At 25.0% G+C, this 23,372-nt stretch overlaps 4 protein-coding genes across 5 annotated transcripts; 2 read left to right on the top strand and 2 right to left on the bottom strand.

Annotated features, from left to right (window-relative positions):
- Window positions 1-1,163: 1,163 nt before the first annotated feature.
- Window positions 1,164-4,040, bottom strand: LOC141534708 (ubiquitin-like protein 7). The gene is made up of 4 exons (XM_074254235.1): window positions 3,754-4,040; window positions 3,048-3,253; window positions 2,772-2,908; window positions 1,164-2,177 (listed from the first exon to the last, which is right to left on the bottom strand). The coding sequence occupies exons 1-4, from the start codon at window positions 3,896-3,898 to the stop codon at window positions 1,523-1,525; spliced, it is 1,143 nt and encodes a 380-aa protein (XP_074110336.1). The 5' UTR covers window positions 3,899-4,040; the 3' UTR covers window positions 1,164-1,522.
- A 1,030-nt stretch (window positions 4,041-5,070) lies between these two features.
- On the bottom strand, window positions 5,071-6,196 carry LOC141534636 (single-pass membrane and coiled-coil domain-containing protein 4 homolog). The gene is made up of 2 exons (XM_074254103.1): window positions 6,019-6,196; window positions 5,071-5,622 (listed from the first exon to the last, which is right to left on the bottom strand). Exon 2 carries the CDS (start codon window positions 5,613-5,615, stop codon window positions 5,439-5,441), a length of 177 nt encoding a protein of 58 aa, XP_074110204.1. The 5' UTR covers window positions 5,616-5,622; window positions 6,019-6,196; the 3' UTR covers window positions 5,071-5,438.
- A 1,026-nt stretch (window positions 6,197-7,222) lies between these two features.
- On the top strand, window positions 7,223-10,194 carry LOC141534388 (mitochondrial nicotinamide adenine dinucleotide transporter SLC25A51). The gene is made up of 2 exons (XM_074253719.1): window positions 7,223-7,527; window positions 8,439-10,194. Exon 2 carries the CDS (start codon window positions 8,471-8,473, stop codon window positions 9,386-9,388), a length of 918 nt encoding a protein of 305 aa, XP_074109820.1. The 5' UTR covers window positions 7,223-7,527; window positions 8,439-8,470; the 3' UTR covers window positions 9,389-10,194.
- Window positions 10,195-10,736: 542 nt separating this feature from the next.
- Syn2 (Syntrophin-like 2) lies at window positions 10,737-22,699 on the top strand. Of its 2 annotated transcripts, none has more exons than XM_074254005.1 (10): window positions 10,737-11,190; window positions 11,796-11,900; window positions 13,585-13,780; window positions 15,297-15,422; window positions 18,129-18,290; window positions 18,453-18,637; window positions 19,522-19,680; window positions 19,794-20,018; window positions 21,595-21,798; window positions 21,967-22,699. In XM_074254005.1, exons 1-10 carry the CDS (start codon window positions 11,128-11,130, stop codon window positions 22,072-22,074), a joined length of 1,533 nt encoding a protein of 510 aa, XP_074110106.1. In that variant the 5' UTR covers window positions 10,737-11,127; the 3' UTR covers window positions 22,075-22,699. The 2 variants fall into 2 exon arrangements, with proteins under 2 accessions (XP_074110106.1, XP_074110105.1); XM_074254004.1 differs by having other exon boundaries at window positions 13,582-13,780.
- Window positions 22,700-23,372: the final 673 nt, after the last annotated feature.

The raw sequence follows: 23,372 nt of genomic DNA, 5'->3' as shown, positions 1-23,372 counted from the left end.
TCGAATAATAGAAAAGTTCATGAGTAGTTTGTTTTTAATTTGTTGATTTTTTGTGATTATTATTTTAGTAGGGAGAGGATTTTTGTTGTTATAAGTTTTGACGGCTTCCGTTGGGTTTTAATTATTCATTGCAATGGTTTTAATAAATCTTGTTTTTTATAAGTAGATTTTAATTGATTAAAAATAAAGTTATTATTATTTTGATATTCTACTTAGTTTAAAAAATTATAATGACTTATATTAATTAATATCTAAAATTTACAATCGTTCTTTATAAATTATAAATAAAAAAAAATTTTTTTTAATTGAGTTTTATAATTATAAAATATTTTTAATAAAAATAAAAAGATATATATGACCGTAAATTTACTTCTGAGTAAAATAATATTTGATTCAACGAGCCAGCATCTTATTTGTAAGAAAAAAAATAAATAATCAACATTGTATTGAAGAAAATAAATTAAATTTTCATTTTATTAAAGTTGCTGACAGCAAAGAAATTTATCTGACCTTAAAAAAAAAAAAAAAAAAAAAAAAAAAAACCCCTCTTGATCTCGAATTTCAAAGAAAATTTCTCAATAAAATCAACACCGAAATTGAATAGAAAAATTCTAACCTGAAAAATAATAGATCAAGCGAACTTACACTTGAACTGGATAGGACTAGATGATCAAAATTCAATACTATGATACGATGCTTAAATTCTTGGAGTACAATATATAATTCAATACAATGAACTTCTTTGTGTACGATAATATGTACTTCAAATATTTATAGCACAGAAATAATAAATATTTATTGTTTGAAAGTTGTTGGATAAAAAATATTATTTGTTATGAAAATTTAAATGAAGATTGAATTACAGGAAAGAAATGAATTAAATAAAATTTTTGAGATTTCAGCTGTCCTATTTTACAACACAGCAATAACTTATAATTGAAGTTTTCGGATTTTTTAAAGTTTGTCTTAGAAGAAATTTTAATACGACGAATGATGTACATATTAAATTTAGATGTCAAGTAAAATATGTTAATAATACAATTTTTACGCTAATTTAAATAAATCTAAAAAGAAAATTAGATTTAAGTGATTAATATTTAATTTAAATTTAAATTGAATCGAATTTTTTGCAAAACTTGGAAAAATAATAATAATAATAATAATAAATTGATAAAAAATTTAATTTTTGGATTAAAAATGTAATGAGAAAAAAAATTTTTTCATGATGATTTAACTGCAAAGTTGTTAGTCATTAATCAAGCAACAAAATTCTAATTAGAGCAAACAATTAAAAATGAATTTTTTTGCTTAAATAATGATCGAGATACTGATGATCAATGTAGGTAAATTAAATGTCAGCTTTATAGATATAAAAAAAATTAGATTACAAAATTTATCTATTACTGTTTTTTGAAATTAGCGCAGCCGATTAATTATTTAAAAATAAATACTCTAATTATTAATAACAAAAATTTTATTGACGCCTTAAAAATTAATTAATTAATTAATTATAATAAAAAAATTAATTATCACCCAGTCCGGTAAAAACAAGATCAATAGCAGCCTGTACATCACCATTAGTAAATTCAAGAGCTTGAATATTAATAGTATCATTTTGGAGCCCGATTTCGTGCATTTGAGCAAGCTGTCTGTCGAGATTATTTCCTGCCGGCAAACCTGCTGCTGCTGCTGCTGCTGCTGGTGGAGCAGCTGGATTAGCAGAAGTAGCTGATTGCAAAGCTGGAGAGGCTGCCTGTACTCCACCAGTAGAGGCGAAGGCTTGTTGCATCGCTTGGGTAAACATTTCCGTAGTAATGATTCCAGAATTGTAGCCAATCCCTATTGATCCCGAAGACGAGGAGCTTGAGGGGGGTGGTGCCGATTGAGCACCAGCACCGGCACGTGCTAGAGCCGTGGCTAATTGCGCGGTTGTAATTGCCATTGTGCCGGTACGCGATGATCCGTTTTGATGATGCGCTGAATCTGATGATTGAGACGAATCACCCGCCATCTCGTCGTCGCTCAAATTATCCAGGCTGTAGGAGTACGTCGTTGACGCCGCGTTCATCGCTGATGACGACGGCCCAGCTGTCGCCGCTGCATTGTGCGCTTCTTCGTGAACTGCTGCTGCTATCAGTTGCGCCGCTTCAATTAACAATGGGTGTAACTCTGCAATTCTAATTTTTTAAATTTATGAATTTTTATTTATGATATTTTTTTAAAGAAATTTAAAAATTTTTATTTATGTTATTTTTTTTTTTTAATTTAAAAATTAACATGATTTAATTTTCGGAAAATTAATATTATATTTTTTTTTTAATTTATTAGAAATAGAATTTAAAAAAAAAAATAAATTTTTGTTATTGACAATTTTTTTTAAATTGTCATTAAAAAATTTTTTAAAATTAACATGATTATTATTTTTTTTTAAATTAATATTATTTTTTTTTAATTCATCAGAAATAAAATTCTTAAAAAAATTAGATTTACTTTTATTGACAATTTTTTGTTATAATAATAACAATCTTTATTTACTAGCAATTTGCTATGTAATTTTTATATTTAAATGAAAATTTTCAAAACAGTTTTTTATTTAACATGACTTTATGTATTAATATACAACAATTATATATTAATCTTTGTTTAATGTTCAACCATCCTAAATAATATTAGCATATTTTTTCAATAAAATAAAAATGAAAAAATAAACTCTATAGAGATCAAAATAATTTTACACTTAATAATAATACTAATTAACAAATCATTAGTACCTTTTAACAGTGTCATAGTGAGTAAAGTGGGCCATAAGATCAGGATCTTGAAGCATTGCTATTGCTACCGAGTCTTCACTGAGTCCAGGAGTCGTTAAAATAATATTTTCAATGACTTCTGGCCGTTTGCTCAGACGCTAAATTAAAAAAGAAAAAAATTAGTTTTGAACTCATAAATTTATGTTTAAAAAAAAAAAATTTTAAGATTAATGATATTTATTTTTACTGATTTATAATTGTAATAATTTTATAATTTAATAATAACAACAAACTTACGTGTAATGCACTTTTCAACGCTGGATTTTCATTGAATGACCTGAAAGCAGATGCCAATTGCAAGATACTTTCCTCAGGAATAGACTTTGCTGGAACTGGTAATTCTGGAGCCTTTTTCTTCAGCACGTGAACCATTGAGCCGCTTTTCAGACCACATGACTCTAAGGTAACGTCGTCTTCAAGTATGCAGCCGCAGTAAATAAGTTCTGTAGAAAGAAAACACACAATTAATACAATTTATTTATTTATAACCACAATCATGACCTTAGACTAAAAATAAAAATTAGAAATTAAGTTTATGTATTAACCTTGAACTGAAATTTACTTTTTTGACACACATCAGCTGATCTTTAAAAATTTTTTTACTTTTATCATTAATGACATTAAAGTTAGCAAAAATGATTTTTAAAAAATTGGATTTTTAATTTTTTTTAATTTCTAAATGTCAATTTTTTTTGTCATAATTTATTTATTAAAAAAAAATTCTAAAAATTATTAAATATCTGCTAAATTTATTTTTAATTATTATTAATTAAATTATAATTTAAAAAATTTTAAAGCAAAATTGCAATTATAGTTTTTGAAGTTTTCTACACGTGGAATTTTTTTTTTTAATTAAAAAATTAAAAAACATTTTGCTAATTTTATTTTACTTTTAGGTGAGTTTAATACTCCAAAAAAAAAAATTATATAAAATAATACATACCAAATGAATCCTTGGGAAGCTCAATTTTAGAAGCAGTTTCCATTCGCAAATTTTCAACTTTAGCTTGCAAATTAATGTCATTTATTTTTAAAACTTTTGACAATCCAGGAATTAATCTGACACCGAGTAACAATTCCGTAGCCATTTTTTTATTTATTTTAAAAATTTACTTTTTATTTAAATAAAACGAGTTTCTTGAAGAGATTGAGAGTTAATTTTATAAATTTAAATGAACAAAGAAATGGCAAGATGATATTTGTTTATTGTGTACTTTTCATGACCCAGTAGTCAATAATTATATAGAAATTATACTGGATGTTAAAAAATTTATTTAAGCACGGCCATTTAAGAATGGAGGTCTTAGAATTGAGCGCGCATGTAGTTTTTTTTTGGAACTAACTTTTGAGATTCTTCAATCGGTAATACAGGTGGCACAGTTGTTACAATTTTTTTATAATTTATTTTTGACAATCATATGGTAGTGTAAACAATGAAAAAACTAGAGAAAATTTATGTTTAACAATTTTTTAAGAATTTGATAGCTGTAAAGTTATTTTTTTCTTCAAAGATTTACTAAAAAAAATTAAAAGCAAAGATATGAAAAATTGCATGATTAAAATAAAAAATTTTTATTATCTAAAATCAGCTGACATATTGAGTATATGTTATAAAAATATGAAAATAAATTTAGTAGATATTTAATAATTTTAAAAATTTTTTTTTAACAAATAAATTATGGCAAAAAAAAATTATAAAAAAAATTGAGATTTAGAAATTTTAAAAAGCTCCAAATGTAATTTAAAAAAAAAATTTTTTGGAACAAATTTTTTTGTTAAAAAAAATTTTTTTTAATTCTTTAGTGACTGCTAACTTTAATGTCGTTATAAAAACTAATTAAACAGATATTTGATGAGTATTAGAATTTTTTTAACAAATTAATTATGGTAAAAAAACCGACATGTAGAAAATTAAAAAAAAAAATAACCTTGCAGTCACTATGTGACCTTAAAAAGGCACAAATTCAAATCAAGACTTTTCCAATGACACTAAATTTCACTAAAAATTCTGATTTAATCATATGACTATCTTGGACACAAAATTTTCCTTATTTTCTCAACAATATAGATTACAAATGCAATTTTCTAAAATTGCTATTTATATACGGTTTTGTTTAATACATAAGAATAAAAAGTTCTGTAAAATTTTCACCTGTAAAATTAATTTTACATTTTTTTTTCCCATTTATTTGTTAAAAAAAAAAACTAAACGAATGTCTATTAATTTTTTTCTTTTTATATTTTAATAAAAAAATTAATTTTTCGATATTATAAAATATGTATTTTTATGGTCCCATACAAATATATCATTTCACTTTATAAATATATAATTTTCAATAACTTTACATTCAAATAAAATATAAATATAATTTTAATAAAAAAATCTAAATTAAACAAAAATAAAATAATATTTCCAGACCAAATTACAATAAGAAAAATTATTTAATATAATTGTGCTCACGTGAGCACGATATGTTCACTAATTAACTTTCTCTTAAAAGTAATATTTAAAAAAATACTCAACAAAAACTCTGTTCGCTTTTGGTTTTTTACATACTGTGGAAGTAAATGCGATAGATAAAATTAATAAAATAAATATATAATAAATAAGAAAAAAAAAATAATTATTTAAAAGTCAAGCTTAGGACGTGTCTTAACGTAAACATATACAACAATTAGGACAAATATTGCAGCCAAAGTCGGCAATACTAATGTAAATACTCTTTGCTTATTTTCTAAGAACTCCTTTTTGCGCTCTTTTTTCTGCTTATTTGTTTCTTTCGTTTTTCCTTTTAATTGCCGCATGGTTGCTCTGAAAAATAATTTATTTTGTGAATAAATTTAGAAAAATATTTATTTATAATAATAAGCTTAATAAAAAAAGTTTATTGATTAAATTATAAGCAATATGTTTGAAAATTTTTTAAATTTTATTTATTTAAAATTCAAATAATTATTTTGAATTTATTGAAATTTAAATAAACAATTATTTGAATTTTTTTTAATTTAAATAAATAATTATTTGAATTTATTTAAATATAAATACTTAAATTTAAATAAATAAATATGTTTGAAATTTTTTAAAATTTTGTTGCTTAAGAAAAAGTATTGATAATAAATATGTAGTTCAATTCTAAGGAAGCAATATTGCAATTAATTAAATTTGTCGAGGTGATTTAATTATATTATAGTTAGACGTAATTGTTACCTGTAATTGAAGCTACGTAGAAGTTATTATTAAATTAATAAACTGCACAATATTATTGTGAATGGAGTAAATAATTTGACAACAATTTTATGTTGACGTGTAGGTGTTTTTTACACAGTATTCAAAAATTTTATGACAGTAAATTGATAGTTGAAAGATATGGTATGTAAAGGTAGATTTTTAAATAATAATAATAACGGGTGGTTGACACGTAGCTGAGATTATTGGTGTGATGTCATTTCCGTGAATTTACTAGAAATTGCGTCGCGGGTGTCTATTTCTTAACTTTCAAATTTTAAGTTTTAAACTAATTTAAAAAATTAATAAAAATTAATTAGCCGACATTTAAAAATTTTTTAAATTTATTTTATTGAAAAATTATTTAAAAAAAAATTAAAAGAAAAAATTTTCGTATGTAGAAAATTTTTAAAATTACACATGCAATTTTTTATAAATTAAATATTAAAAATAAATCAAAAAATTAAAAACGTCGGCTAATTTTATTATTATAAAAAATTAGAGGAATAATTTAGAATACTTTAGTATTATACTAAAATTAGCCGGCAACGAAAAATTTTGATTTTTTTTTTATTAATTAAATTAGCGATAAAAAAATATTTTTAAAAAATTGCACATATAGTTTTTTAATTTTTTTACAAGTGGAATTTTTTCTTTTAATTTTTTTGTAATAATTTGATTAATAAAAAAAATTCTAAAGAAGTTTAGATGGCGGGTAACTTAATTTTTTATATAAAATTTCTAAAGAGATTTAAAAATTTTCTTTATTGATTTTTAGGGAAAAATTCAGAGACATTTAGAGAAAAATAAAAAATAATCAGATGACTGCTAATTTATGAATATGAATTTAGCAGCAATCTGATAATTTTTTAATAATTTATAAATAATTAATTTGTTACAGAGGAAATAGTATAAAAATTTTTTTAGATTTTTTTTACAACTATTAAGTTAAAGTTAATCTAAAAATTCTCAAAAATTAGCTGTCTGCGAAATTCACCCTCATGTTAATTTCAGTGTCATAAAAATTTCTAAATTATGTAATGTTAATAATTGCAGTAATTACTGTAATTACTTAGAATAAATTTAATAGATGGCAATAGCGTCAGTATAAACTACGCAAGTCATACCAGTATGAATTGAATACTCAGACATTTGCAGCACTGACCATTAAAGTACTTCAGTATGATTACAATACACGTGTAATGGTGTTGATGTATGAAACAAAACTAAAAAATCATAAAAAAATAGTAAGCTACCACCAAAAAATATCAAATTCAAAAAATTTAATCAATAATAACTATTTCAATTATGTCACTGTCTTGACACAGTTTTTACCCGCTTTTGTTGTAATCATTATTATTAATGGAGTAATTGATTAAAATCGATTATATAATAACTGATAATGGTAAATTAAATAATGTGATATTGAATAAATTCAAATTGTGTCATAAATATTCAAAAATTATGGGCTGCACTTCTTTTTATCAAACAGTAAGTGCTCTAATTTTTTTTTTTAAGTATTAATTTTTTTTTTTTTTTACATGACAGAATTTATTTATTTGTTCATACATTTATATTGATATATGTATAAGAAGTTAATTGATCGTGTGGGACTTTCCACAGGAAATGAAACAGTTTGACAGATGATTAATTATAAATATAAAATAAGTAAAAGAAAATTAATTTAACAGATATTTTATTATTTTAAAAATTTTCGTAACAAATTAATTATGACAAAAAAAAATTGATGTTTAAAAATAAAAAATGCGATTTTTTATAAATAATTTTTTAGAATAAATTAATAAAAAAAAAATATCTAATTGAATTTATCTATTCAAATTTTCTTTCATTTATTGTCCGTAATTTTGAATACTTTGACTTAATTAATAATTTTATAATAAATAAAATTATTATTACTATCAAATTTAAATTCTAGAAAATTTGAAGTTGTTAAAAATTTTTTTTCAACTCTTATAAATCAAGTATATACTGTTATCTTTTAAACATTATTATTTTTATACGATAAATTATTTAATTCTCTCAATTTTAGATAGTTTTAACATCTCTTTTTTTTTATCATTTATAAATATTTTCATCCCAATTAAATTATTAAAAAAAAAAAAACTACATGTACAAATATAATGAAAATCGTAAGTTTGAATTTTTCAAAATATTTTTCTGTGGTAATTATTTTATTATAAAAATTAAAAAAATTGTCAGATATATGTTTAATTTTTTCTAAATTAACCAATTTAATTTTTAAAATTTCTTCCTTATAGAAAATTAATTAAAATTAATTAAAAAAAATTTTCTTTATAAAAAAAATTTCTTATTTTTTAATAAAAAATTTCCCAAGCCTGTACTTAAAAAAACTTGGCACTAATACGACCTTATAATTCCAGATAAAAATCAATTAAAAAAAAAAAAAGTACAAATGAATTGGACTGAGAAAAAAAAATCATCTGATTTATTAATCGCAACCAGCAAAGATGACAAATCGGAAGAAGAGCCATCTCAGACGACGTTAAAATCATTGCTGCACTTCACAGCAGACGACAGCAGAGAATTTATCTGCGGATGGGGCGCCGCGGTGATAAACGTTGGCGTGACGTATCCGATGAACAAAATAATATTCCGGCAGATCCTTGAAGGAGTTCAAGTAAGCGCCGCAGTGAGACAACTCTCGAAAGAGGGCATAAGACTGCTGTACCGCGGAATTTTACCGCCTCTCTGCCAAAAAACACTGTCGCTCAGTATAATGTTCAGCGTCTACGAAGGGAGCAAGTCGCGGATTTACTTTCTAACTCACCAGCCAATTCTATCAAAGGTTTTAGCTGCCAATGTCGCTGGAGGCATCGAAGCCATCCTGATGCCCCTCGAGCGGGTCCAGACTCTGCTCCAAGACTGGCGGTACCACACCAAGTTCAAGAACACTTCTCACGCTTTTAAGTACTTGCTACGCGAGTACGGAATCTGCGAGTGCTACCGAGGGCTGATGCCGATCATCATCAGAAACGGACTCTCCAATCTGACCTTCTTTTCTCTAAGAGACTTATCCAAAGACTACGTCGGTAACGAACACACCCTCTTTCACAACTTCCTCTGCGGCGCGTTGATCGGCGGATTCACCAGCACCGTTTTCTATCCGATGAATATCGTTAAAATTCACATGCAGACGAAAATTGGCGGAAATTTTGATAAAATTTTTGTGACACTTAGAGATTTGTGGGTGATAAGAGATCGAAAGATTACTAATTTTTATCAGGGTGTTCATTTAAATTATATGAGGTCGTTTGTTAGCTGGGGCGTCATTAATGCGGCGTATGATTTTTTAAAGTCTGTTATTTTTTGATTATTTATTTTGTACATTTTTTCTGTAGATACTTAGCAAATCTTTTTATTAATTTACATATTGATTATTATTATTATTTTATTAATAGCAATTAAATTCACGAACAATAAATTTATTTTTGTATATAAAATAAATTTCAACGTCATATTTTTTCATTACAATATAGGAAATAATAAATTATAGAATAATAAATTTTTTCAAATGGTTTACGACTGCCGTATTTATTGTTTAATTATGTAAAGTGTATTTATTTATAATATCGAATATAAAACTATATAAAGATTGAATTTTTTAATAAATTATTGTATATGTAAATGTAAATACGAAATTTTTTTAATAAATTGTAAAAAATAAATTAATTAAAATTAAAACAAATTTTTTTTTTACAAAATATTCTGATTCATTGATTATAGAAATTATTTGCATTTTTAGGTGAGAAAAAAAATTTAAGAATGAATTTTTTGTGAATTAAAATTTTTTTTAGCTTGAAATTCTTCAATATTTATTGTTCAGTAGTTTATTAAGGTCAAGGGCGCTTTTGTGAAGATCAATTGCATTTAATTCATTAATCTGTTAGGTAAAGTGCAGTATAAAAGGTCAGTTAATGATTTTTTTCAAGAGCCGTATGATACTGCTGTACTTATTTTAGATATTTATTTTTTTATTTCAATAATTAAGTAAATGAAAAATATACATGTACAATTTTTACATTTTTATTTATTATTAAGTAAACTCGGAAAATATTTAATTTTTTTCTTCAAAAATTTTACTGTACATTTTAATATACCCTTAAAATTTTAAAATAATTCTTACAGAAGTTTTTTTTATTTTAATTCCCAAAAATTGCCTTTTTTTAGACTGTCATACTGATTGTGCTCCTTGAGAATGAAATTTGATATGAAAAAAATTTTTTTTTACATTTTTGTGCTTCAAAAATAATTTAATTTAAATTTCAACCAGGATTTAAATAATTAAAATTAAATTAGCCATCTGAAAATTTTTTTAATTTTTATATTGAAAAAAAAAATTGACGTGTAGAAAATTTGAAAAATTTTGAGTGCAATTTTTAAAAAATGTTTTTTATTAATTAAAAAATCAAAAATTGCAAAATGTCTGGTAATTTTAGTATAATTTAAAACAACCGCGCGAATCTATCGAGTTACAGTATTTGCGCAGAATTTGCTCAGTATTTGATACGCGTGCATGTAAATATAATAGTGTAGACTTACAACACATATATCAGGGAGTATTTCACCCAGTGCGCCGGTCCACAACTCACGGGGATGAATAAAAAAAGTTGGTAAAAAAAGGGATTAGTGTAGCGGTACATATGCACTCGTAAGTCTCGTTAGCGGTGTCAAGTAATATAAAAAGTCGTCAAGTATCGGCATTAAAAAAAATCTGGTTAAAGCATGGATAAAAAAAGTGTCTCTTTGACTGCTAAAGTTGTTATGTCAAAAGCCTACCACCCCGGATGTGCTCCTCGGCTTAATTACACCGCGCACTTTTAAAACGAGCTAAAAATCTTGGCATTATAAGAATCGATATAAGAGACCCTGGAGCTCCTGTCCGTGAAGTACCTGAGTTGGATTTTTTATTTAGTCAAACACCGTCAGACGATAGAACATGTCGGAGTGTGCGAGTGTAGTTACCCTCAAAATGTCATTAAATCTACGTGCTTTTATCGCCCTTAAATATGCGACCGATAATTTTATGTTAGTTGTGGTATAATACATATAATGAAAATAAATATCACCAAAATGAGTACTCCGATTGAGGAGAAGATTGATCAGAAACTTAAGGTTATTTTTTGACATTTTATCATTATTATTATTTAATGATTTTTATTTTCGATTCAAATTAAACTAAAATCGATGTAAACTTACCAAAAATTAATCATTATTATTGTTATTTAATCATTTTTATTTTTTATTAAAATTTTTAGATTTTTAATTGAATTTTTAATTTTTTTAAATTAAACTAAAATTATTATAAGCCTACAAAAAATTTATTATTATTATTATTTAATAATTTTTATTTTTAATTCAATTTTTTATTTTTTAAATTAAACTAAAATTATTATAAACCTACAAAAAATTTATTATTATTTAATAATTTTCTATTTTTAATTAAATTATTAATTTTTTTAAATTAAACTAAAATTAATACAAACCTGAAAAAAATTTTTTTTTTAATTTTTATTATTATTATTATTATCGCTTAAATTAACGATCGAATCGATTAAATTGTTCTTATTACCTATATTACACTTTATTTAAAATCGATAAATCGTGAGAATTTAATTTATAATTTACAGATCATTATGAACATTACCTTCCTAAAGAAAGGTCTGTAGTTGTCATCACACGACCTAAAAAAATAATTAATGAATCGCTTTGTTTTTTAGGTGAGGACGGGAATGGTAACAGTTAGCGATGGTAAAAGTAAACCGATATCTATGCGACTTTATTTGTCTATGGAAGTTTTAAAACTTCAGAGAGAAGATTTAGAGGTAATTAATATATTCCATTTCATTAATTCTTGTAAATTTTTTTTAGTTATGAACGGCAAGAAAAAGTATCCTGAATTCATTATTTTTTTTTTTTTTTGTATGTAAAAGAGCACAGGGAAATTTATCGCAGAAGGCTGTGATGAATTGAATTAGAATCTCTTTGGAGCGATAATAAATCAAGCGCATTAATTACTAAATAACGTCCAGGGTAATGGGCTAAATACTATCAGTTTTACTGCGATGTTTGGTTAAATATTTATACAGTAGAAAAGACGGTTTTTTTTTATAAGAGTTGGGAAAAAAATTTGAAATTTGATTGATTTTTTTGTAAGTTTATTTTATGGATTTTAATTACGTTATTTACTCAAATAAATTGTTATTTTTTAATTATTAATTTGAGTTCCTGAAAATTAATAGTTTTATAATAATTATACACTTTTTTTGCTCGACGGGCAGAAAGCGTCAACTTTCGGCCCGCTGCGCTAAATGAAGTTGCCACTTTCTGCCTTCGTCGAGCAAAAAAATAGCATACACTCCTCGGGAAGTAAATAAGAAAGCCTCAGATCACATGTTTGTTGACCTCGGCTTCGCCTCGGCCAACAATTACATGTGATCTGAGACATTTCTTACTTTACTTCCCTCGGTGTGTAATATACTATTTTAATCAAAATTTATACGGATAGAATTTTTTTTAAAACAGAAATAATTAATATTAAAAATCTCCGTAAATTTTTCTAATAAAAGATAATTTAGATTTTATCACTGAAGCGAATTTTACACGAAAAAAAAAATAAATAGTTCCCAGAGGACGACGTCCTGTTGCAGTATTGCAGTATTTACTTTGTCCGTGTAGAGTTGATGGTGCCAAATTTTTAATTTGTCAACTGTAATTTTATAAACTGGCTTTTTTTTTTTTTTAATAGAAAGTATCACTTGAATTTTTAATTTTTAAATAATTCACAATTTAAAAGTTTGAATAAATTATTTTAAATAAAAATTTCGGCTTTTTTTTTTTTGATAAATTTAAATTAAAAAAAAGATCTCTGGTTGTGATTCAAGAGAAATATTTTTGATTAAAGAAAATTATTTTAAAGAGAAGCGGTTGTCTCGATTCAAGAATTTTTCGTCTTGAAATTTATTTTAGAGATATTCAATTTAATTTGACAGAAAAATTTTTTTTACATTTTTTAAGACTATTTTAAGATTTTTAAAAAAATATTTTGCAATTTTTTTAAGACGATTTTTAGATTATTTTAAGACTATTTTAAGACTATAATAATTTTCTGGAGCTGTTGCTGCAAACAAACGACAATTTTAAGACAATTTTTTTTTATACGGGTTAGATAATAAATTTTCAAATGAATTTTGCTGACAAAACTTATTCTTAAAACGTATGACCGGAAAACTCATTTAAATCTACTTCAAGTATTACTAAATTAACAAATCTCGAAATAATCTCCTGACTATTAAATAATAAAAATCAATTTCTATAAAAAAACTAATAAAAAATAAAGTTCCATTTACTAGTAATCGATCCTTGTAATATTTAGAGTCATAACTCGGCACATTTCCGTTCACCTGTAGACAATCGATTTAACTTAAATAAAAATAAATCAAGTAGATTGATAAAACAAAACAAACTAAATATAAATCTAAACAGTTGATAAATAAATGTAATCAGCAGGCAGTAAATCACAACAAACCACCGCTGGATTCGAAAGAACGCATGATCCAGATAACTCGGCAAAAAGTTGGTGGTTTGGGGTTGAGCATAAAAGGTGGTGCTGAGCACAAATTACCGGTACTGATATCAAGAATTTACAAAAATCAAGCCGCTGAACAGTGTGGCCAGTTGTACGTCGGCGACGCTATTATCAAAGGTACTAACCAAGAGCCAGTAAATAAATAAATGAATACATAAATAAATAAACATGGAATACGTGTCAATTGACTTTTTAAAATTTATTATACTTTTAAATATAGAGTAGTCGATATTGTATTCCATGAATACATAATATTCAATTGTACTTCATGTTACTCACCATGCTTTTATAACTCTTTCTATATACGTATATTTGTATTGAATTTCTATTTTATTACAACTTGACATTTACTCAATCTGAGACGGACGGCATATTTTATTTTATTTAAATATTTATGTCACATTCAGTAACAAGTTTTAATTGTTTCAAATTTCAATTCTCGGTTGTTTTAGTCAATTAATTTGTAATTAGTGATTACAATTCATTTTATAGTTCGGAAGGAAAAAAGTAAACTGCAAAAAAATGAACAGTTTCAAATAAATAATTATTTTTAATAATTTTATTTTTTAGTTGAAGAAATAAAAATTATTTAAAATTTTCAATTAATTTTTTGACACATAAATGTCCATAATTTTCAAAAGAAAATTTTTTTTTTAAATTTAGTTATTTGTTTATTTATAAATCGATGCTTATTAACTTTATAAAAAAATTTTAATTAATAAACTACATTAAACGACTTTTAAATTTCATTGCTATTTAATTTGCGAGTAATTAGTTATTTGATAGTTTAATAGTTATTTGCTAGAATATGATAGAAGTAAGTTTAAGTTTCGACCTTGTGTACATTTGGTCTCATCAGTGCGGTGTATAGTGCCGTGCCAGGGCACTTGCTCTAGCCTGCTTGTACTGTGTTACGGGGACAAGGTATCGTAGTAAAACATGTTCCATTTATCTATGTACTGTCACTATATACATATTACATACATATGTTGTCGGTTGAGGATTAGTCCTTTTGATCACTCAAGTAAGAAAGTTACATTTATTATTATATATTTACAAACTAAAGTACTGGAGGGTAATAAGTAATAAGGCTTTGCTAAGGGATATTTCCGATAAAAATTTAAAATATTTAATTTAATAAATTTTTTTATAATTTTTTTTTTTTAATAAAAAAAATCATAAAATTATTTTTATGATAAACGCTCGGAGAAAATTAAATTATTTATTTATTTGTTTCTTTACATAAAGACCCAACAGCAATTGCCATTAATTAAAAATTTTTTGATTAAATTTTTTTATAGGAAATATTTTTTTTAAAAAATTTAATTTCTAGTTCATCAATTTATTGATCAAATAGATCTACAATAACAATTTTTTCAAATAGTAATCAATGTGGAATATAATAATAATAAAAATTTCGAGTCTTTTGCAGCTTTCATTAAAATTTTTGACAGTATCAAAATTTTGTACTTTAATTCTTCACATCAAATTAATTCTAGGAAACATAAAAGTAATTTAAGCAGTTGCAAGTATTTTTTGGCAAAAAAGTTAAAGCCAAAAATAAAATACATTATTTGTAGACAATTTTAATGACAACTGTTATTGTTATTGCTATTTTTTATGACTTTTTTAGTAAATGGAGAGTATATAACGGCGTGCAACCACGACGACGCTGTGAATATTTTACGCAATGCTGGGGATATTGTTGTGCTTACTGTGAAGCATTACCGCGCAGCAAAGCCTTTTCTACAGAGAAATGGTAATTTTCATGTTTTTAATTTTCACTAAGAAGGTTAAAAAAAATTTTTGTAAATTAAATTCTTTAATTTCAATGATAATAAAAATTCAGGATGTAGAGACTAAAACAGTCATATTAATATCTCTGTTATAAAAAGAATAAGCAAAATTTTTAGTAGTTAAGAAAGTACAGTGCAATTTAACAAATATCTTGTGAGCTATTGACATTTTTAATGATATAAGCTCATCCTGATGTTACACTCATCGAGACCTTTCATTTAAGTACCCACATCAATTTTTCATATATTTACATATATTATATATATGTATATTAGGGTGGGTCAAAAAAATCGAATAATTTATTTTTGACTTTATACTCTGAAAAATAGGTTCGTAGACACCTAAAAAGAATTCTCTCCAAGTATAAGCTCTTAATTATAACGGGAAGGTCCTCCGCTTTGCGGGTTTCTATTTTTTTCGAATAATCAGATAAAAAAATTTATATCTCGCTTCCAACTGCTTGGAAAAATATTCCGGCATAGATTTTGTGAGAAATTGAATGCTTTACAAAAAGGTCTCTTATGACTTTTTCAAAAACTCAACCGATTAAAAGATATTCATAGTTGAAGTTTGGCTATTTTAAGGAAAATATTCGTTTTTATTATGAATTTTATAAGTCGATGAAAAAAATTATTTCGGATTGCGGAACTCATGATTTTGTAGGAAATTTACTGCTCTACAAAAATGGTCTCTTATGATTTTTTGATTAAGTGAAGCCGTTACGAGATATTCATCGTCAAACATTAACGAATATCAATATTTCCAGTTTTTGATCAATAATTCGATAAATTTTAATTTAAACTATGAGTTTCAGGAAAATTTACATAAATTTGAGTTTCGATCGATAAAGAAATGTTATAAACAATTTTTTTAATATTGTTTTCAGTCTTGAGCTTGTTTGATTGCATTAAAACAAGAAATTAGAGCATTTTTTCGACATATAGCCAATGATTAGTTTAATTTGAAGTGAATGACATATTTCTTTGTCAAATTTAATATGAAAAGTATTGAATCAAGTGAGAAACAACCAGTATTTAACTTTTTTATAGATAAATTTTTTATTGAATTATCAATTGCAATATAATTGTCTATATTTTTAACATAACAGTACGCTATTACTATAAATAATTTCTTTTATTACAATTTGGGAATGTTTTTGATGTTCTTTGACAACTTGTAATAAGTACTGGAATTGTTCTTCATTTTTTGTCAAGCATTGATTATATTCACTGACTAATGCAACAGCTCGCTCTGCTGAATCATTGACAACTTTTAGTTGTTGAAAGTATTCTTTATTTTCGAGATAACTCTCATTAGTAGGCCATAATTCAACATCGACATCAAGAAAGTCATACGGTAGATCGAAGATTTTGAAAAGATTTAATGACTTTTTAGACACAAAGTCACTCAGAGTTCTCTGCGCCAATGAATTCAAATCTTTTTAGCAATTACAAATCTTTTAGCTTTAGAATCTGTACCTTCACGAGTATTAACAGCTTCAACAATACGTTTTTTTACTTCTAATGGAACGCCATCGTCAAACAGTGATAAAATGGCAAGTTCATCGCTCAAATACCATAAGTGCGAAATCATTTTTTCACACGTAGCTGAAGAAATCAAAGGATTGATATGTTGTACTCCAATAAATTTTTCATAAACTGCAAGTCATGATAAGCAGCAGTTGTTGCAGAAGTTGATGAAAACCAAGCTTTTAAATACAATGTGACTATAAAAATACAGAAATGACGAAGACCATGCAATTCTTTCTGAGAGAGTTTGAATTCATCTCTGAATAGATACATTTTCAAACTATAAATGGCCTTAGCCATCCATCTAGCATGATGAACAGCACCAGGACGTTTGAAAGAAATCTTTTCTTGAGGCATTTCTCCAAGGAAAATCAATGATAATTCTAATAATTCTTTATCTAACTTATTATAACATTTCTTTATCGATCGAAACTCAAATTTATGTAAATTTTCCTGAAACTCATAGTTTAAATTAAAATTTATCGAATTATTGATCAAAAACTGGAAATATTGATATTCGTTAATGTTTGACGATGAATATCTCGTAACGGCTTCACTTAATCAAAAATCATAAGAGACCATTTTTGTAGAGCAGTAAATTTCCTACAAAATCATGAGTTCCGCAATCCGAAATAATTTTTTTCATCGACTTATAAAATTCATAATAAAAACGAATATTTTCCTTAAAATAGCCAAACTTCAACTATGAATATCTTTTAATCGGTTGAGTTTTTGAAAAAGTCATAAGAGACCTTTTTTGTAAAGCATTCAATTTCTCACAAAATCTATGCCACGGAATATTTTTCCAAGCAGTTGGAAGCGAGATATAAATTTTTTTATCTGATTATTCGAAAAAAATAGAAACCCGCAAAGCGGAGGACCTTCCCGTTATAATTAAGAGCTTATACTTGGACAGAATTCTTTTTAGGTGTCTACGAACCTATTTTTCAGAGTATAAAGTCAAAAATAAATTATTCGATTTTTTTGACCCACCCTAATGTATATATGAAAAATATATAAAAATGCATGTGGGTACTCAAATGAAAGCTCTTGATGAGTGTAATATCGGGATGAGCTTATATCTTTAAAAAATCAATTTGTACTCAATTAAATCATATTTGACCATAAAAATTGAACAGAAAAAGAAGAAAAATTAGATAACGCAACAAACGGTGAAGTTGACGAAGAATGGGATTTACCTAATAAACGATCTCTTAGTCCCATAAGTGGTCACAGTAGACACGGCTCAAATACATCAGCTTGCTCGACGAATTCCAAAAAATGGATCGACGTTCTTACTGGTAATTTATGTCTTCAAAAAAATATCTTAATATATTTTTAACAGATTAAAATATAATTCCAAAAAGTAATATTAAAAATTTGAATCAAAATTGGTGTAATTATACATACAATTATTTATAACTCAGACTACATATGATCTCCTTATGATAATCACTTTCTAGTACCACTGATGATGGCTTACGTGACCCGTTACATATTTGGTACGGATAAGTTACGTCGCAATGCGTTTGAAGTACGGGGATTGAATGGGGCTAGGACTGGAATAATACACTGTGACGATAGCGCGATATTGAGTCAATGGTTGAAATTTATAACCGACAATATCACTGGTTTGACGCATTTGCAGGTGACGATTATATTAATACCATTATTATTAGTTTCATCGTTGTTGTATCATAAAATAAAAATTAAATTACTAATTAATCATTAGATTTAAGATTTTTGGTGAAAACATTAGCCTAGAAAAATTAAGTAAAAATTCTAAAAGACATTATATTTATAAAATTAAATTTAACAAAATTTTTTTACGACCAATATTTCCGCCGTAATATCAAAAATTTGATACCATTAATTATTAATTGTTATTTTGAAATTAAGAAAAAAATCTCAGTTTAAAAAAAGTCCTTTCAAAGTCACAGAAGAAATTTTTAAATTAATTTTGGTTCTGTCAAGACATATTTGTTAAATTAAAATTTTTAATTTTTATAATATAAAAAATTTTAATTTTGAATTTAGAAAAACTCTTAAATATTAAAATTTTTTAATGATTAATAAGTAATAAATACGACTTGATAAATTTTAAATCAGTATAAAATTTTTCCATCATTTTTTTTTAAAAATAATTTTCTGTTTGAATTTTTCCGCTCTTTATTAAAAGGATTAACAGTACTTTTTTTATCGGGTTTTTCGAGAAATTAAATTTACATGCTTCTGCGACGCTACTTAAGCTAATTACCTCGAAAACTATCTGACACAAACAAAATTTAGATTTATTCGAGAAAAAGAAAATAAAATAATCGAGTGAAAAGTTAAAACACGCTTGTACCTCTCGGATTTAATTCGAGAAATTTTAGATTACCGTTAAGTTAATTGAATTATACTAAGCGAATAATTACTAAATTAATCGCCGGCGCTCGATAATTTCATCTCCAACAACAAAATGTAAAGGAAATTATTACCCAGTAGCGGAAATAAAATTAATGATCCAATATTAATAATTTTTTCATACAGATGAAACTTTACAATCGTAACTTCGGGGTTGGTGAACGAATTGAGTACATGGGATGGGTGAATGAAGCCGTGAGTAACAGCAATCAACCTTGGCAGAGTTACAGGCCAAGATTTTTGGCACTGAAGGGTCCAGATCTTCTTCTATTCGAGACACCACCTGTAAATAATTTTTTACTTACTTCCATTAAATTTTTGAAAAAAAAAAAAAAAATTTTTTTTGACAGACAAGTGAAAGCTAATTAAAATTTAATTTTGTCTGAAATAAATTACAGTGCAATATTGGAGATTGGTCTCGGTGCGCACTGACGTTCAAAGTTTACCAAACAATGTTCCGAGTAATGCGAGAGTCGGAAAATGTCGATGAAAGACAGCACTGCTTTCTGGCGCAAAGTCCTGGAAAAGCGCCGAGATATTTAAGTGTTGAAACCAGACAAGAATTATTAAGGGTTGAAGCTGCGTGGCACACTGCTGTCTGCTCAGCTGTTACGCATCTCAAAGTAATTACTATTATTATTGTTATTTTTTTTTTATTTTAAACTTTTTTAATAATAAATTTTTAATATCAATCCTAAAATAATTTTTTTTCCTTTTTTTTAATTAAAAAAAAAAATTTTTTTTATTTGTTTTTTTTTTTATTGAAATAAATAAACTTAAAAAATAATAATTTAAGTACTAGAGCTCTCAATGCGTAATTTAGGAGATCCAGGATCGATCCCGATATTTTTTTTTGACTTTTATTATTAATTAAACAGCTTCATCAGAGTTGTAAAAATTAATGCCGAAAAATTAAATATAAGATTTTTTTTTTATTTAAAACTTTAGTTTATTATCTCTCTCTTGATCGTTTATTGACAGGTAATTATCGTGCAACTCAAATAATGTCTAATTTAATTGCAGTTAGCTTACTACAGACCTTAATTAGTCGTTCATATTGATCGAACACATTTGATAATATTTTCCGTTGATTAATATCATTTTTAATTAAAAGAGTTTTTTTCTACAACGACTGCTATGAATCGGATTAAGTTTCCAGAATAAATAGAAATTGATTCATATATGAGGGATAATAAATGAGTTTCTGCTAAGATTATCACCAGGTCAGCTAAAATATTCATGAGCTGAAAAATATAAGGTTCTTATTGATACTGATGGCTTGGATAGTTTAAAATAAATTTTCTGGTCTGCGAATTAATTAAAATTCAGTGATTGGAATTACATTAAGGAGGTGATTATAGAAATAAAGCAAGAGGTGTAATATTGATGTTGGGTAAAAAAAAAAATAAGAAATCAATTTTAAATTAAAGCTTACTTCGTAACTGTACAGGGAAAATCAATTTGGGAACTGAGAATAAAATTTTCTTGGTTTAAAAAAATATTTATGAGGACAAATAATTATTTAAAAAGTTATTAAAATTTTCAAAGATATTTTCACGCAGATTCTTTCAAAATTTATTTTTAAATTCTTGTCAAGTAAATTAAAATTATTTTATATTTATTTTTTGTTCGAAATTTTAATGATTCAAAAATAATTAACCGGGTATCAGGCGTCTTGATTTTTCGACAAAATATCTAAAAAAAAAAAAAATATTCCCGAGAAAATGTCCCCGAGACTAAATATCACAGAAAATCCATGATAAAAGGGCACAACACGATAACATGCTTATGTGTTGGTAATTTAATTATTTAAGATATTAAACGATAATAGAATAATTTTATTATTAATGAATCTTTTTATCGTAAAAATACGGTAAATATTATCGTTCTGAGTAAAGCGAAAAAAAAAAAGAAATTTTATTTTAATTAAGTAAAAAAATAATTTTTATTTAAGATTTATGAAAAAAATAATTTTTATGTAAAATTTATGAAAAAAATAATTTTCATAAAAATTAAAACAAAAATATATAAATTTCTCTTGAACTTTTTTTAAATACCATTTTTTTGTGTAGCAAACCTTTAGATTATTTATTTAATTTATTTTTCTTATTGTAAAAAAAAATTTAATTATTTTTAAGAGCAATTTTTAATTATTTGTATAATACTAGCTTTAAATAAATAAACTAATTATATTTTCAGTGCAAGACGTTTTTAGTAACATACAATGGCAGAAGTGCAGGCTTAACATTAGATTGGACACAAGGATTTTCATTATCTTACGAGTGTAGCGGTGAAATAATATGGAAATTTAAATTTTCACAATTACGCGGCTCTAGTGATGACGGTAAAAGTAGGCTTAAATTACATTTTCAAGAGTTGGACAGTATTGCAATTGAAACAAAGGTAAATACACATTTTACCATTATAATTATTATTTTACTTATTACATTCTCGACCATATTATTTAATTAATCTCATACTCTGCTCACTGTTTTTACTAAAACTAAAATTACTCACTGTTTTTTTTTCTCAGTTCAAATAATTCATAATAAAAATAATAAATTTTTACAGGAATTAGAATGTCCACAATTGCAAAATTTATTATTTTGCATGCACGCATTTTTAACTGCCAAAGTTGCGGCAGTAGATCCGACATTTTTGACCTCAACAACACCATAAAAAAAATGCCATAAATGAAATTAAAAAATGCGGCGATACAATTAAATAAATAAGGTATTTAATTTTAAGAATTTTATATTTATGATTTAAAATTTGATACTTGTAATGTCCAAAATATTTAAGAGAGAATTTTTTAATATATTGTAAAAGGAAATTCGTACAAAATGGATGGATGCTATTTCTATGTAAAAAATTTTTTTCAATTTTAATTATTAAATTTTTCAATAAAATAAATTTTAATTAATTTTAACTCTCTTTTTAAAAAAATGCATTCTTAATAATTAAATAACATGCAATTTAAAAATATGACCATGGTGGCAACTTAATAAAAAATTACTGTACACATAAATTAGTAATATTAACTTACAATTGTGTAAAAAAATATTTTGCGACTACGGTACTAAAAATCATACATTGTCACTTCATCGTAAATCTCAAAATTCGTATATTTTTGTGCAATAAAGTCATTTTGGATGGTAGAAAAATAAAATCATAAAACGCCGAAAAAAATCATCATCATCTATGATAATTAAATTTTAATCTAGCGGCCTTTACAAACTAAAGTATTCGTAGTAATTAATGATAATTGTAATTAAATAAATATTGTACTGTATAATTAATTGATTAATTATCTGTAATGGTGTTTTTTTAATTTATTATAAATTATAGAAAGTGCCTAACGTTAATAGTATTAATTTATTATTTATTTTATTGAATTTTTCATGGCATAATTGATATATTTTTTTACTGGCACTTTTGGATTAATAATAATAATATGGTGAAATTTGAAAAAAAGAAATTTGAGATGTAAGAAGAGTTTTTGATGAATTTTGTTAAACTTTAATAATAAAATAGATATTTCAAGTGATTTAATGGGGTAATTGTATTAAATTATAATAATGAGGTGTTACCATGGTCAAAAATTTAGCGTAAAATAATTCAAAGAAAAAATTACTTATTCTTAACGATAAATTTTATTAAAATCTCTTGTATCAAAATTTTGTTAGTTATAAACTAGTCAAATTTTGTGTGAAATTTGCATTTGTAATATTTTAAAATTTCTAAATGTCAATTTTTTTTATAAATTTTTTTTTTGCCATAATTTATTTGCTACAAAAATTCTCAAAATTATCAACTATCTGCTAAGTTAATTTTCATAAATATTTTCACTTTAAATTTTTCAAAAAAAAAAAAAAAATTCAAATTTTTAAATTATTTACATTCAAAGAATTTTGTAGGAATATTTTTTCACACAAAATATTTTGAGTAAAATTAAATTGAAAAATTATCAAAATAAC

This window comes from Cotesia typhae, unplaced genomic scaffold (genome assembly GCF_013202065.1).
Source record: "Cotesia typhae breed Kobodo isofemale line unplaced genomic scaffold, CoteBio_Ctyphae scaffold_13, whole genome shotgun sequence".
Lineage (NCBI taxonomy): Eukaryota > Metazoa > Arthropoda > Insecta > Hymenoptera > Braconidae > Cotesia > Cotesia typhae.
Note: the sequence above shows the minus strand (reverse complement) of the source record. Positions and strands in the feature narration are given on the sequence as shown.

Bases quoted from the DNA above. Each gene is read 5' to 3' on its own strand.
- LOC141534708 (XM_074254235.1), bottom strand. From the start codon at position 3,898: ATGGCTACGGAATTGTTACTCGGTGTCAGATTAATTCCTGGATTGTCA. The intron at 2,909-3,047 runs GTAAGTTTGTTG...TTTTTAATTTAG, and splicing joins CGTTGAAAAGTGCATTACAC to CGTCTGAGCAAACGGCCAGA. The intron at 2,178-2,771 runs GTACTAATGATT...TTAAAAAATTAG, and splicing joins CACTATGACACTGTTAAAAG to AATTGCAGAGTTACACCCAT.
- LOC141534636 (XM_074254103.1), bottom strand. From the start codon at position 5,615: ATGCGGCAATTAAAAGGAAAAACGAAAGAAACAAATAAGCAGAAAAAA.
- LOC141534388 (XM_074253719.1), top strand. From the start codon at position 8,471: ATGAATTGGACTGAGAAAAAAAAATCATCTGATTTATTAATCGCAACC.
- Syn2 (XM_074254004.1), top strand. From the start codon at position 11,128: ATGAAAATAAATATCACCAAAATGAGTACTCCGATTGAGGAGAAGATT. The intron at 13,781-15,296 runs GTACTAACCAAG...TGACTTTTTTAG, and splicing joins CGGCGACGCTATTATCAAAG to TAAATGGAGAGTATATAACG. The intron at 21,799-21,966 runs GTAAATACACAT...AAATTTTTACAG, and splicing joins GTATTGCAATTGAAACAAAG to GAATTAGAATGTCCACAATT.